This window comes from Phascolarctos cinereus, unplaced genomic scaffold (genome assembly GCF_003287225.1).
Source record: "Phascolarctos cinereus isolate Bilbo 61053 unplaced genomic scaffold, phaCin_HiC Scaffold_4;HRSCAF=312, whole genome shotgun sequence".
NCBI lineage: Eukaryota > Metazoa > Chordata > Mammalia > Diprotodontia > Phascolarctidae > Phascolarctos > Phascolarctos cinereus.
In genome coordinates, this window is record NW_027555847.1 from 590,191,879 (window position 1) to 590,208,653 (window position 16,775).

At 38.7% G+C, this 16,775-nt stretch overlaps 1 protein-coding gene across 1 annotated transcript in view; it reads left to right on the top strand.

The window, feature by feature from the left end:
- LAPTM4B (lysosomal protein transmembrane 4 beta) overlaps positions 1–16,775 on the top strand; it is a 116,742-nt gene that overhangs the window by 47,386 nt on the left and 52,581 nt on the right. Inside the window, exons 5-6 of the mRNA XM_020968948.2 lie at positions 7,665–7,763; positions 15,882–15,977. Of these exons, the coding sequence (XP_020824607.1) occupies positions 7,665–7,763; positions 15,882–15,977 (195 nt within the window). The remainder of the gene's footprint in view (positions 1–7,664; positions 7,764–15,881; positions 15,978–16,775) is intronic.

Sequence of the window (16,775 nt, forward strand, 5' to 3'; positions counted from 1 at the left end):
GATACAAAATCAAAAATTTTAAAGTACTAGGAGGGCTTCTCAAACTCAGTCTGCTTGCTGGAAGAAGAAGCTCTTTAGGATGTGTTACATCTTGGCTGGCCTTAATTGATTTAAGCAGAGGAATTCTGGCCTAGTGGACAGAACAACAGACTAGAAAGTGGAGAAGAAATTGGATTTCTCATCAATTAGTGTGACATCTTGTGGCTGAATTTTTACTGATAAACTAGAAATAGTAACTTCTTTTTCTCTTCCCTTTCCAATCACACCAACATCTTAATGAAAGTACTTTGCATACAAAATCACACTGAGTCAGTAGGGCTCCATTGTGCGGCAGTTAGGGCAAGTATCTAATATGGTCGCCATTTTACAGATGAGGAAACTGAAGGTCAGAGACATTAAGTGACTTTCCTAAAGTCATATAGCTCATCAATAGCAATCCGTAGACTCAAACCCAGGCCTCCAATGTTGTTTACTCTATATAGCATTGTCTTTAAATATTTTTAGGATTAGTGAATAAATGCTTTAATGTACATTGGCTAGGAACTGTAGAATTTTAAAGCTGAAGAAAAATTTTGAGGGATCATTTAGTGTAACATGTAGTAGAGTACAAAGAGCAATGGATTTGAAGTCAAAGGACATGAGTTCAAATCCCACTTCTGGGATCTACTACCTTTGTGACCTTGAGCAAGTCACTTAACTTCTCTGGCCTTCAGTTTCCTCAGCTATTGGGCAAGATGGTTTTTAAAATCCTTTCCAAGGCTCATTCAAAGATGCTATGTTCCCATGAAATGAGTTGCTCCAGGTACATAGCTAAGTAGTGGCCAAGTCAGAACTAGACCTTAAATTTCTTGATTCCCATTCTGAGAACCTTTGCAATAAAAGATCATCCTTATTATAATTGTTGTTCTTCAATACTTCAGTGATCTATGATTTCATCAGTATGGGTACTCTCTCCAGCAATGAAAAACACAACATCATTATGCTTTTTGAGTTGGTGTACTCAAAGAAATGCATCAGCTAGAAGCCAACCTTCTTTATATTATACTTTCTGGTGATAAGCCTCTCCACCCTTATCAAAGCTGATCTTCAGACAACAGATCTATATTAGTTCTTGGGGCAGAATTGGGAGGATTTTCTGCCTGGCTGGCCTACCAGGATTTGTATTCTTTTGTACAGTCTGCAGGAAGTCAGGGTTCCCTCCATACCATGATGATACATCAGAGTAGGACTTCTGTGAAAATGTCATCGTTATTATTGTATTTTCTATTTCCTTTGTTATTTTTATTTTTAAATTTAATTTTATGGGGTTTTTTTAGTAAACAAAAATTTATTTTTCTCTTCCTCTATCTCATCCATTGGAAAAAGAAAAAGAAAACCTTTGTGAAAAATATGCATAGTCAATAAAAAAAAAATCATTGGTCATATCCAAAAAGCAAAGCACCCAGGTCCATCACCTCTCCATTAGGAGGTGGAATGAAATGTTTCATTGTTGGTTCTCCAGTCATGCCTGGTCATTGCATTGATAAAAGTTCTTAAGTCTTTTGAACTTGTTTGTCTTTAGAATGTTATTATTGTATAAATTATTCTCTTGGTTCTGTTCACTCCATGATAATTCATACAAATCTTCCCAGGTTTCTCTAAAGCCATTCCTTTTATTATTTTTATAGACAATAGTATTCATGGCACAATATTACATTTGTATACTGTAATTTATTGTCATTTTCCTTAAAGCCTTTGTTTTCAGGCTCTTTGCCACCCCACAAAAAAGCTGCTATAAATATTTTCATATTCTATTTCATTTGAATGAAGGTTCTTCATTTTAATAAAGAGTCTCAGAATTTGTACAGAACCTACCAGCTTTCCCATTTCTTGATTTTATATATATATATTATCTGTCCCTGTACTTTCCTGTATCAAGCTTCTACCTGAGAAGATAGTGTGTTTGTTTGTTGAGTTCTGCTAGCGAACACTTTGTATGATAGCCTTCACCTTAATGGAACAAGTTATTTCTTCTCTACTGGCAAACACCTGCTAGTCTCATCAATTAACCTTGAGAGATAGTTTGATCTTCACAGTGTGGGAAGAGTCAAAGAAAGTGACTGATGTGATATTAAAAGAAGCCATATGGCAGCCTTGTGACTCTTTAAAGAATACACTGAGTTCTCTTTTCTATATTCTACAGAGATCTGGTCCAGATGTTCTAGGAGCTTATAACTTAGAATCCTAGAAATTATAAGGGACTTTGTATCTATTCCAACCATCTGTAAATGCAGTAATCCCCCCCTACAATATCTCTGCTAAGAGATTACCCAACCTCTACTTGAATATCTCTAGTGATGGAGAATCCACCACCTTCTTAGACCAACCCTTCTCATTTTGGGGCAACTCATTGTTAGGAATTCCTTTCTTTTGTTGAGGCACTTCTCTGTCTAACAGCTAGCCAAACAGAATAAATCTAATGTCTCTTCCACATGGTAACCTTTCAGTTATTTCAAGGCTGATCTTGTTCTTTCTAAGATTTCTCTTCTCCAAGTTTAATATTCTCATTTCCTCCAACTGATCCTCATAAGACATAACATAACATAATATAAAATATAAAACATAATTTCAGTTCCCATCATCATCATCATTGTTGATTTCTTCTAGGCATGCTTCAGATTGTGAAAGTCCTTCCTATCATGGCAAAAGGACCATAGATCCCAAATCTGGAGTACAAGATATGGTACAGAGAGTTTATTGTCATTATGAGACATTGCAAAGAGAAATGAATTAACAACAGTCTGCTATCTGCCAAGTGTGCTCTCTGAATTAAAATAATTTCATATATTATACATATGTTCACATAAATATATCTATATACAAGGGAGGGAGAGTGAGAGAGTGAATTAAAAAAATAGAAAGTGGAGGATGGGATAACAGACTATCCAAGTTTGCACCTGACCTTGGAGGTAGGGCAGAGCCATATTTTTTTGTTGCTGGCCTTTGGGGGAATAGAGCAAGACAGCTTTTTTTTTTTTTTTGGCAACATGGTTATCATAGCAGGAGAAATACGGAAGAGCAGAAATGCAAATAAAATGTGAGCTGACATGACTACTCATTTCTTACTGAAATGGAAGCTAGTATAAAGATACACTCATCACGTCTGGAGAGGAAAGATACAAGACCCTTCTCTTTTTGCCTCCACACTCCTAAAATGTGTTGTAAAACTGAACACAATACTCCAGATGTCACATGACCCATTTAGTGTATGTGGTCAACATTTAAAACTCAAAATGCTGTATAGACCTTTAGCATGTGTGTGCACAGTCACACTTTTATATTTATAATAGGATGATATGCTCCCTGGTGAAGGGAGGGCTGTTGCCCGGATGAGTGGTGAGAACAGCAAAAACATAACAGAAAACTAGTTCTTTTTGTAGTTCTGAGTAGGCTATGTTCACTTAGCCTATGTGAGACAAACCCTATCTAAAGGTCTTTTCCCTATCTTCATCCTTCTGGACTTCTCTGAAGCATCTGGCGTGGCTGACCATTTTCTCTTCCCGTGTGGTGTTTCCTGTCTTGGTTTTCCTAACACTTCTCACTCTTGATTCTCCTCCTTCCTCTCAGACTGTCTTTTCAGCTTCCTTTGTTGGATCTTCATCCATGTAATGCTCACTAACGGTGGGTGTCCCCTAAGGTTTTGGACCTTCTTCTCTTTTCCCTCTGTATTCTCATCTGGTGACCGCATCAGCCAAGGAGTTAAACTATCTCTACATGGATGATTCCAAGATCTATATATCCTACCTTATCTCCATGCTAAGCTATAGTGACACATCACCAACTGTGTCTTGGACATCTTGAACTAGATGTCTCATAAGCATTTCAAACTTAATATGTCCAAAGCAGAACCATTATTATTCCTCAAAACCTTTTCCTCAGGGCAGCTAGGTGGTGCAATGGATACAGCACCGGCCCTGAAGTCAGGAGGATCTGAGTTCAAATCTGGCCTCAGACACATACCAGTTACTAGATGTGTGACCCTGGGCAAGTCACTTAACCCCATTTCCTAGTCAAAAAAATAAAAACCTTTCCCTCCCTTCCAAACTTTATTGCCACCATCCTCCCAGTTACCTGGGGTTTTCTTCCCCTCTTTGACCTCTTAGAATCCCTGGTTTCCTTCAAGACTCAGCTCAAACAGTGTACCTTCTGTAGGAAGCCCTTCCCAATCACCCCAGCTACTAGTCCCTTCCCATCTCAGGTTTCTGTCCATCTGTCTGGTATGTATCTTGTATATACCTAGTTATGTACATGATTTCTCCTTCATTAGAATGTGAGCCCCTTGAAGACAGCACTTTTTTTGCCTTTCTTTGTACTTCTACTGCTTCATATATAGGTATTTAATAAATGCTGGTTGATTGAATTGATATGAGTAGCTGAGGCAGCTAAGCTGTGATGGAGCAGGGAGATTTGTTCCAAGAAGCTGTGTATCTCAAAGATGAGAGCATGACTTTAATTTACTTCATCCATAGAACTATTTTTTAAAAATAAAATCAATTCCTGAATCTTGTCAGTGGACCCTAAAGGAAACCAGGGATATTAACAATATCTCCTACTTGAACTGCTAACTAGTTATACCTCTCCTAGAAATATCTCCTCTTCATGAGTAAGCAGTGAGACTCTTGGGGCAGCTAGGTGATGCAGTAGTGTAGAGTGCCAGGCCTGAAGTCAGAAAGACTCATCTTCCTGAGTTCAAATTTGGCCTCAGACACTTACTAGCTGTGTGACCCTGGGCAAGTCACTTAACCCTCTTTGCCTCAGTTTTCTCATCTGTAAAATGACCAGGAGAAGGAAATAGCAAAACATTCGGTATCTTTGCCAGGTAAACCTGAAATGGGGTCACAAAGCGTTGGGCACAACTGAAACGACTGAACAACTGAGACTCTTATTCTTTCTACTAAGCTTCATTATAGGGCACAAATTCCAAAAAAGGTGAGATCCACGAAAAGGAAAAGTAAAGCTTTTAGAGTGAATCACTTATGTGTGTAACATACTGTCAGTCATGGCAGCCTGACTTTAGTCCTAACATGCACCAGTTACTTTAGTTCTTTTATTTTCAGTACTAGCAAGTGCAGTAAGTTTGGCTTCTCTTTGAAAGACAGTCTAGACCAGAGGTTCTCAAACTTATTTGGCCTACTGCCCTCTTTAAAAAAAAAAATTAATCAGCGCCCCCCCCCGAAATCTACTTTCTTTAACCCTCTAATGGCTTTTTTTAAAAAAATCTGCATCATTTCAGAAAATATAATTTTTTAAAATGACATATCTTAAATTTAATAATTTATTGTAAATTTGTGTTCTTTTCCTGCATTAAATTTTGATGATGCAATTGTATCGTGTAACCATATAGTATCGTATTGTAAACAATTCATTACATACACATATTCCTATGGATGTATGCTGGACTTCCTGGCAATGCAAAGGTCCTTTGCATATCTCAAATTCTGTGATTTTGTGAATCTATTTATCACAGGATGTGAGAGAAGATAACTAATATAATCAGTTATAATTAGTTCCCTAATTAGTATAATTAGGGAAATAGCTAAGCTCGGAGGGCTGAGGAGGAACTTGTTACCAAAATGAGAGATAATGTACCTGAGAACAAATATAATATCAAGGAGGAGTTTGGAAGAAGCAATCTTTTTCATTCCTCACCCTGGTTTTTCTTATGACTATGTAATGACTAGCCCTCCAAGGACTGACTTACTTGTTTGTTCTCTGGGTTAACTGAAAAGGTTGTGCTACTTACTATCTATATGACTTTGGCCACATCCCTTAACCCAGACCTCAGTTTCTCTGCCTGTAAAATGGTCTAAATCTGGTATCCCATATTAAAATGGTGATAAGGTGAGAGGAGTCATAGAATTAGAGCTAAAAGAAATCTTAGAGGCCGTTTAGCCTATCCCCCTCATTTTACAAATGGGAAATGGAAGCCCAGGAGCTTCACTCATTTGTTCAAAGCAGTAAATGACAGTCAGGATTAGAACCCAAGTCCTCTGACTCCAAAGCCAGAACTCTTTTCATTGTACCATGCTGCCTCTCATGTAATATTATGTATCTTGGGGAAAAGATGCCACATTTTCACTTTATAAGATTATAGTTTTAGAACTTGATGTGAACATGGAGGTTAGTTAGAATGAATCACTCATTTTATGGGAGAGGAAATGGAAACCAAGAAAAGTTAAGTGACTCCTCCTAAGTCATGCAGGTGGCAAATGGCAGACCTGGAATTTGAACACAAATTCCTCTGATTCTATATCTAACATTCTTTCCACTGCAACATATGTAATACCGAGAGAGACTGACTTTTAGACAAGTTACAAATAAATATTATTGGAAAGTAAAGAGGAGTTTGGAGTCCATAAACCATTCAGGATTTATTCATATAATATTTTATGCATGTTTGCCATATTCCAATGACATTGGCCCATGACAATTACACAGAGGGTTCCAATCAGCACTGAGCACCTATTTCATGGTAAAATACTGCTTCACAACTGAATATTAAGGTGGCGCAGTAGATAGAGCACCAGCCCTGAAGTCAAGAGCACCTGAGTTCAAATTTGACCCCGTACACTTACTAGCTGGGCAAATCACTTAATCCTGATTGCCACCCCCCAAAAAAAAGAAACCCAAAAAAACCCCAAAACCCATACATGACTGAATATTAAAAGACCCATCTTCACTACTAATCCATTGGCAGATTGAGACCCTCTTAGAGAGGCTTCCTTTGGTCCAAATTGACTCTTCAAAGGAGAGTCAATATGATAGGTTTCCAATATTTATGGAAAGGCAGCATTATAAACACCTTATAGTATGAAATAATTCATTCACTGGTAGAAATTAGTATACTGAAAAGTCTCCATCCAAGAAATTAGACTACTTTTCTCCATTTCCTCTTTCAATTAATCAACAAGCATTTATTAAGGACTTATGATGATGTTCCAGGAGCTGCCTCTATAAAGACAAAAATGAAAGTCTCTGCCCTCAAAGCGTTTGCCTCCTAGTTAGTGGAAACAACACACCCAAATGTCAGTGTATATAAAATATATACAAAGAAAATATAAGGTAAGTTGGAGGAAGGGAGGCATTATTATCTCAGGGAGCCAGAATCTGAAGGGCTTCAAGCAGGAAGTGGCAACTGAGCTGAGCTTTGAAGGGAAATAGGGATTCTAAGAGACAAAACTGAGGGAGCACAGCTTTCTTCCTCTTCTAACACGTTCAGCCCCACCAAAGGTGTAAGGTCTGTACCTAAGGGACACTGTTTCCCGAGTGACAGTGGGACCTGGGGGTTGATCAGCAAATAACAAGAAGAAAAAGATATCTATTTTCTGTGGTTAATGGGAAAACAACTTTTAAGATGTTATTTGTGTACATTTATTCCTATTTCCCCTCTAGAAATGCATAGTGTGCTGAATCAATCAGTTCCCAAGATAAAGAAACTAGCCACTCCTCATTCTCTCAGTGTTACTTTTATTTGGTCCAGATGGGCCAGAAATTGAATCTTGGTCCTAAGCAATAGCTATCAGCTTTAATTAATTGCCTTCTGATAGGAAAACCTGAAACACTGCCCAGGGAATGGATCTTGAATGATTAATGATATTTGCTAATGAGTTTTTTTCTATCCCCAGCCTCCTCATTTTCCATACAAGGAAGATATCATGTCAGTGAATCCTACCTGTCTAGTCCTTATTATTCTTCTCTTTATCAGCATTGTCTTGGCTTTTAAGGTAAGAATACATATCTTGTATAACTTTCCTCTGTGTTCTAGATAAGAGTTTTCTCATTAATAATCATTACCCTTTCCTTCCAGAACAATTAGTGTCTGTTTTCAAGAACAAATGCAGACTGGGTAACAGTTTACTGAAAACTTTTACACTGACTTGTAAAAAACCAAGGAGAGAGAATCCTTCCACTGATCTTATTCCTTTCCAAATAATAACAACAACAATAATAATAATAATAGCTAAATAATTATGATTGTTAATTTAGGCACCTAGGTATCACAGTGGTTAGAGTGCTAGACTTGGAGTCAAGAAGACTTGAATTCAAATCTAGCCTCAGACACTTCCTACCTATATGACCCCGGGCAAGTCATTTGGCCTCTTTCTGCCTCAGTTTCATCATTTGTAAAATGGGAATAATGATAGCACCTACATCTCAGGATTGTTGTAAGGCTAAAATGAGATATTTGTAATGTCCTTTGCAAATCTTAAACAATACTAGTTATTATTTTTTAAATTAGCAAAGCAGTTTGCATATGTTGTCTCATAGATCCTCACAAGAACCCTGGAAGGTAGGTGCCGTTTTACGGCTGAGGAAAATGAGGCAAAGAGAGGTTAAGTGACTTGCCCAGAGTCATATAGCTAATAAGTGTCTGAGGCTGGATTTGGATTTAGGTCTTCCTTACTCAGTGCCTGCTGCTCTATCCACTGTGTCACCTAGCTGCCTGGCATTTGGATGGCATTGTAGAGGCCTGGACCTGGATACTGAAAACCTGAATTCAAATCCTCCCTCAGATACTTGGTAGCTATGTGGCTGTAGGCAAATCACTAAATTCCCTGGCTAAAGATCCCTAATCTGTAATATAGGGATGATAATAGCATCAACATCACACAGTTGTTATTAGGCTCAGATGATATGATACGTGTGAAGAGCTGTTGGTGATGTATTGATTATTTTTTGCAGATTTTTTTCTCTTAATTCTTTTTTTCCTTTTCTTTAAAATCTTCTTTGTTGTAAGGGATGACCATCTGAGAGAAGATGAGACAGAATTCAGAGGAAAATCTAGGGGGGTCACCTAGGGAATGGTGAATTACCTCAGGGAAATGGAGTAGGTCAAAGCTCTAATGTGGGTTACTAAGCAGTCCTTATACTTCCAACCTGGGTGAGTTAGGGAGACCCAGTGAGTCCCGTTTTTTTGTTTATTTTGTTTTGTTTTGTTTTAACAAAGGAAAAGAAAAGAAAGAAAAAGTGAGGATTTGATCTGAGCTCTGAAATTTAAATTTCAAGGAAGAATTCCTGAAGAGTAAAGATCAAGATAAGAGAAGGCCTTCTAAGTAGAAAATGGCCTGATTAAAGGTGTGGGGGTGGAAATGTCCATGGCACGTTCTGGGCACACCAAACAGAATATACCGGACTGGCTAAAGCAGGGTAGTAGGGAACTCCTGTAGGGGAGATTTCATGAGGAAAGACAAGTAGAGGAATAGTAGTGACTTAGATTGATAGCTTGGGGCCATGTGGTATAAAACTTTGAATATTATTGGTTCTCCACCCCTGCTTTAGGCAGTAGGGAGTTATTTGAGGCTTTTAGTGAGGAGAGTGATGATGGCCCTTCTCCCAGCCTTGTATTTACTGTCTTTATTTTGTTTGTATTTATCTGCGTATTGTATATTCCATTTTGTCCCCACTATAATGTTAATTCTTCAAGGGAAGGGGCTGTTTCATATTTGTCTTGGTATCTCCAGTGCCTAGCACAAAACCTGGCACAAAGTAAGCACCTAAAGCTTGTTCAATTGAGTCAAATTGAATTAAGGAAATAGGGGACAGAGTTGAGGACACAGGTGAAGGTGTTAGCCTTGGAAAAACATAGTGACACCTTTTCCCTGAGATAGGAGGGAAGGAAAAGAATACACACCAGGAGTAGTGAAACTGTGGCCTTCTAGGTCCTTGGGTGCAGCCTTTTGACTGAGTCCAAATTTTACAGAACAAATCCTTTTATTAAGGGGATTTGTTCTCTGAAGTTTGGATGCAAAGGGCTGCATTTGAGGACCTAGAAGGCCACATGTAGCCTCAAGGCTGCAGGTTCCCCACCCCTGGATAGACCAAAAGATAGAGGTTGTTTTTTGAATTGTTCATTTTCAAATTGTTTCATGGACAAATTTTTATTGCTCCTTTTTCATGCAAAATTCAATTAAACAAATACTTATTAAGCAGCTACCATGTGTAATATATCATATAAGAGATACAATGATAAATAACAGATGGTCTCTGCCAATAAGAAGCTTAATACCTAATCGGGGGCAGAGGCACATCCTTGGATATCTAGAATCCCAAATAGAACCTTACAAATGTATGAGAGAGTTTCAAGAAAATGTGATATGATATGACATATGAGCAGGGAAGGGCTTTCTGACACGGTGGCATTGGAACTGGGTGATGAGGTCATACGTTCCTATAATAGCCAACATTTACCATCTGTGTGATCTTGGGCAAACTCCTTAAACTCTCTCAACTTCAGTTTCCTCATCCATAAAAAGGAGATAATAATTAACATCTACCTCCCAGGGTTGTTAAGTGGCAAATGGAAGAATATATGTAAAATGATTTGCAAACACTAAAGCACCGTACAAATGGTAGCTATTATTATTACTGCTATACTGAGCTTAAATATTAGCAGCTAGTTGGAAAGGAGCATGTACAGAATCAAGTCTGTTGTGTCATCTGCCCTGTTCCCACAAGAGCCGTTGGCATGGCCTTGGCCTTCTAGCCAGCATCCTTTCTTGGCCAGTCAAGGCACCCCTAAGCGGTTCGAGAACCTCATGATTTCAAAGTTGAAAGGACTCCCTACTGTAATATACCCAACAAGTGGTTATCCAACATCCACCCAAAGATCTCTAGGGAGGGAGAACCCACTTCCTGTCAAGATAACTCATTCCACTTTTGGTTAACTCTAATGTGAAGAATGATGGGGGAGACTGCCTGGGTGCTCTGCATCCTAACTGAGGAAGCTGAGGAGTGCCTCCTGTTCTTCTCAGTAGGTACTAGTATCCCCTACAAAATTTATAGGTCTAGCTAGTTTGGTAATATCCCCTAATGAGACTCATCTCTCCTCTATCCCATTATAAATTACACCCTCTTACAATTCAACTATCTTTGTATACACACATAAAGGCTCCCTCAGAAATGATCTTTGTTGGGGCAGCTAGGTGGCATAGTGCATAGATCACAAGCCCTGGAGTCAGGGAGGACCTGAGTTCCAATCCAGCCTCAGACACATAACACTTACTAGATGTGTGACTCTGGGCAAGTCACTTAACCCCAATTGCCTCACCAAAAAATAAAAAAAGAAATGGTTTTTGTTTCTTTCCCACCCTTTGGATTTCAGTTTTCTGTTTTGTGTAGATCAAATGAAGTAACATAAACACTGATTCAACAAACATTTACAAACATTTACTATGTGCAAAACTGTGTGCTGAGGGTGCAAGGATGAACAGTGACACAATGACAATGAATTTGTGATCTAATACGGAAGTGAGACATGTATCCAAATAAAGTAATCCAAGTTAGACGGGAATAACAGCATAAAAGGGTCAGGAAGAAAGGCATGAATGATTCAGGAAAGGAGAAGGAACTATGTTATCTAGGAAGGAGATAATTAGGTATAGCTTTGTGGAATTTGTGCCCAAGTGTTTTAAATGTATTTCTTTTTTTTTTAAGGCATTTGGGGTTAAGTGACTTGCCCAGGGTCATACAGCTAGTAAGTGTCAAATGTTTGGCCCGAGGCCGTATTTGAACTCAGGTCCTCCTGACTTCAGGGCCTGTGCCCCATCCACTGCGCCACCTAGCTGCCCCAAATGTATTTCTGTGTACATATAAATACATTCCATTGTACAGGACCTAAGCTATAGAGCTCGATATGACCTAAGATACCATTTTTTGTTATTCTGTCAAGTCTGACTCTTGTTACCCAGTTTGGGGTTTTCTTGGCAAAGATACTGAAGTGGTTTGCCATTTCCTTCTCCAGCTCATTTTACAGATAAGCAACTGAGGTAAATAGGGTTAAATGACTTGCCCAGGGTCACACAGCGAGTAAGTGTCTGAAGCTGAATTTGAATTCAGGAAGATGAATCTTCCTGACTCCAGGTCCAGTACTCTATGCACTGCACCACCTAGCTGCCCAAGTAGTTTAGCCACTTTATTTTAAAGATGAGGAGCCGGAGATTCAGAGAGATCAATTGCTTTGTCCAAGATCATGCAGCCAGGCACAGTGGAACATCTGAGATTCAAACCGTCTTCTAACACCCAAACCCAGCATGCCTGCTATCATTCCCACAAAAAGCAGGAAGAACCTCTATTGAGCATAGTTTAGTGTTTTCCATTGACTGAGAAGCCTGTTCATGACTACATGTAAATTAAGACCTATAGGAGGGGGCAGCTAGGTGGCGCAGTGGATAGAACACCGGCCCTGAAGTCAGGAGGACCTGAGTTCAAATCCGGCCTCAGACCAAACACTTGACACTTACTAGCTGTGTGACCCTGGGCAAGTCACTTAACCCCAGTTGCCTAAAAGCAAAAAGAAAAAGACTTATAGGAAGTAAGTAAATCTGGGAAACACATGATTTAAAGAAGAATTATTCTTTTTTTAAAAGCCCCAGTAAATTTTTATTTCCCCTAAGAATTTCTTTGGGTAGGAGGCCTGAGATGGAGCTCAGTTAATGTTGTTCTTCCCTCCCTCAGCCTATTCTTCAGGAATTCGGGTCATTACAAGCTCTCAGCTCTCCTTGCTTAATGGTCAGTCTGGGCACATACCATTAGTGCGTCTGCATCTTAAAATATATGACTCTACATAGTGAGATAGGCACTAAAATTCAGTTGGATCTAACACTTTAATTGAATTTTTGCGTGCTTGCAAAAGCATGTGCAGATTTATGGAAGCCACTTAATGAAATGAGTGTTGGCCAGCATCAAACGCTTCATGCTATTTCTCACTCTGATATATAAAAGCAGACAGTGACAAGTTTTATGAATTGGAATTAAAGATCAGGCTTCCAGCATTCCTGGATGGATGCTTGCCAGGGAGCCTTCCAGGTCATGCACAGAAGGGGAATGGGTCTCCATCCTCCTCTCTCTAAGGCTTATTTCGAGTCCTTAGAGCAATATTGTGTCACTTACTCTTTGGGCAGGTAAAGACCATAGTAAAGGACAAACGTTCCCCAGATGATATTAAGGGGGTGTGCTCTGGTAGCATGGCTCAGACTATGGGCCAAACTTGTACTAACCTATTTTTGTACCCAGAAAAACAGCCTAAAACATGCCTTGAAGCTGACTTTTGGAAGACAAATTCATTTGAGTGGGAATGAGCCCAGGATACCACCCCATAATGGAGAAATAGAGAATTCTATTTTAGAGGTCTACCTCCATAGCTGGAGACCTCAGGCACTGCTCTCAAGGCACTGCTGAGGGAGCCACTATCAGAGAGGGAAAAGGGTAGGTAAGTCCAAGCTGGCAGGAATGTGAGGAGGAAGTCCACTGTCTAGAAGCTTTCTGTTTTAACTGACTAGTTAAAAGTCTCAAGTGTTTTTATGCTGTTGAAAGTCTGCAAGTGCTTTTAGTGCCCTCTAAATTTCAGTGCCTGAGATAGTGCCCTGATTGTCTTACCCTTGTTACAGCTCTCCTGTGGGCTTATGTTTCAGCTTTAATGAAAAGGCTGCTTTTTAAAATTTGCTTACTCAGTTTACACTTACAGTTTCTAGCAGCAAGCTAGTAGCCATAAATTACAAGTCCTCCCAAGGGTAATATCTATATCGATATTTGATACAAATTATAATACACAGAGCAATACTTATCTTTTGGATTACCTGATGGGAATAATAAGATGTGCCTGTTATTTTATGAGTTTAGTTAATATTCCCACTGATCTCTAGATTTGTTTCTCTTTATATAACCCCACTGTGCTAACAGCCCCATTTTTAAATAGTTAGCTCTTAAATTTTGCTAAATCTTTCACCTTACCAAAAATTGGGAGCCAGCCAGGAAGAAATTCTGATGACCACTACCCAGTGGTAAAAGAATTAGCTTCAGTGAAGAAAAGATTTTTAAAATTCAGATCAAGTTCCATCATGGAGATCAGTAACCTCTATTAAGAATCAGTATTACCAGGTTCATTAGTCAATCAGCAAACATTAATTAGACATCTTCTAGCAAAGCTAATGGAGTTACAATCTAGCTTCAGGTATAGGTGGGGAAGAAAGAAGAAAGGGCTATCTGCTCAGTGGTCAATTTTTAACCATTTCTTTGAGGACGTCTTTTATGCTGATTCACGTACATAATTCCATTTTTTATGTGTATTACAGCCTATTCACACCTACCTCTCTATTACATTACCTTTTAGGTGATTAAAACAAATATTGATTTCCTATTTGTGTTTGGTTCATTTTTCTTGATTATGTTTCCAGAATATTTCAGGGACCTACTCAGACACAATTCAGTCATTTGACACATTAAGACTTCCCAAGTTGGACAAGGTTATGGGCACACTCTTGATAATTACTGAGACTTGAATAGACTGTGATTTTGTATGGAAGACTGCTAATGGGATCTTAGGCTTCATTAAGAGAACATGCCTTCCAGGTATAAAGAAGTGATAGTTCTGTACTCTTCCCTGGTCAGATCACATCTGCCTAAATTCAAGCGTGTCTTTATGCTAGGAATTGTTCTCCCTCCTGGAATTGTTAGTTTTATTCTATTATGAAAACTAAATACTAAAAGCTCCTTTGTGCATTGCTTGGCATTTATAGTTTATTTACCAAGAATTAAGTTTGAACAAATTTTGCATGTATTATATGTATTAGGTATTGTGTACTACTAAACATATCTCTTACTTTTATGGAATTAAAGTTTCAGTAAAGCTGACTGCCCATATAACAAATTCTGTACATTGAATCCTACAGGAAAAACAAATCCCAGTAAATTGAAAATTGAATCACTTGTACAGGAATTATCCTAGGCCCATGGCCTGCTGAAAATCTCCCCTTCAGGTGATCAAAGCATCAGATATAACCCAGAAAATCACTGACCCGTTTTCTCAGGAATTTCCCTTACTGTTATCTAAAACACATTGATCTCTAACTCATGGTTCAAGGTGTCTACCAAGCTCTCAACCTTCTTGATCACTGAACCGCTTGGCTTCTTGGGGTCCTATAACTGCTACCCCCACCAATCACTGATCACAAGTCCCTCTTCTTTTGCTGCTTGTGAACTGTCTAACATCCATTTCCTCTTTCTTTTCTCTCTTCTACCATATGCTCTAAACCACAAGTATGCTTTTTCCACAAAACTTTATTTATAAAGGGGATAAGTTTATAAACTCAGAAGTAATATCCAAGGATAAAGGCAATCACAAGTGCATTTAAAAGAAATGGACTCAGAATAACATTTGCCCAGAGGTAATTCCATCATTAATAAAAGCAAGCCAGGGCAATGACAGCAGCGGAGCACAAAAAAAACCAAACAAACCCTAGCTATATTTTAGATTAATGACTTTGAGTTGCCTTCCTGTGAAACAGCCTCCACATGTTAGGGATTCACATTTTTAGTTACCCCCTTGGCCCCTTAGCATCAGCTTATGGCTTGTTTCTAGACTAGGACAAGCAGGTTAAAATTGAGCAAGAAAAGAATGAATGTAGCCATCTCATCCTCTGTTGAACTTTTGCAACACTTCTAGGATTTTTATAACTCCAAGATTTCCTCTCTCTATTCATATATCCCTCAACTTCCCTGTCTGAGACCATAGGAATATTTAATAAGCTTAAGGATACCTGACTATACATGTGTAGGCCTACAATTCTCTTTTTCTCTGAGTCTGAACACAAAATTATATAATCTTGAATAGGCTACAATTACCTATTTTGCCAGTAGGTGCCGCCATCCAATGACTGATGGATTCCAGTTTGAAAATTCTTAAGTTTAGGGAATTGATTTCTGTAAAATGAACCAGTGTCTTGCTTTGATATTTCTGCCTATTCTGCCTAATTGAATTAATTTTAAGGGATATTTGTAGTAGCATCAACAGTGTTGTATTTTTTTTCCTAGGAAGATGTTCAATGTCTCTTTCTCTCTTCTTTCAGGGTTACCTGATTAGCTGTGTCTGGAACTGTTACCGATACATCAATGGCCGAAATTCCTCTGATATTCTGGTTTATATAACCACCAATGATACTACGGTAAGCACGCAGTTTTTTAAATTCAGGGTCTATCTTCTTATTTTTATCTGTGATACAGGGAGCACCTGTAGCTCTTTTGCCTTTTTTAGGGGATTGCTATATATTTCCAATAACTCTGTTATTCACTCCCCTGGTTACCAGCCCTACCATACTTTGTCATCGATGTTCAACCAGGCATCATTCAACAGATTCCGCAATCTGTTTATTTGGCAAAATAAGGTTTATGCAGGTGAATGAAACATGGCCCATGACTGTTATCACTTGGCTCTATCAGCTACACATTGTAGGGCTTCAGGCATAGTCTATTCAAAATTCTGGTTTCATTTGGGAAAAGCAAAAATGTTCAAGTGAGCAGCTGAACTAAAGGAAACGGATAAACCATGCTCAAGAATAAATTATCAATTCACAAGCATTTTAATGTGCCTTCTATGTGCCAAGCACTTTGCTAGGTGCTGGGGATACAAAAACCAAAATAATCCCTACATTCTATCTGAGGAGGTGACATATAATATATAAGTATATGCAGAATAATTGTGAGATCGCTAGGAAGGGAGGGCATTAGCAATTGCAGGGAGTGGGAAGGTTGAGGAAGGCTTTCATGTAGAAGATGGTACTTGATCTGACTCTAGAAGGAAGTAAGGGATTCCATATGGTGGGGGTCAGGAAGGAGGGCATTCCAAGCATGGAACAGCCAATGCAAAGACATAGAGAAAGGAAAGGGGATTTCAAGTGTGAGCTATAGTGAGAAGGCCAGTTATAGTGGACCACAGGTTTGAAAGAGATTAGTGGGTAATATGA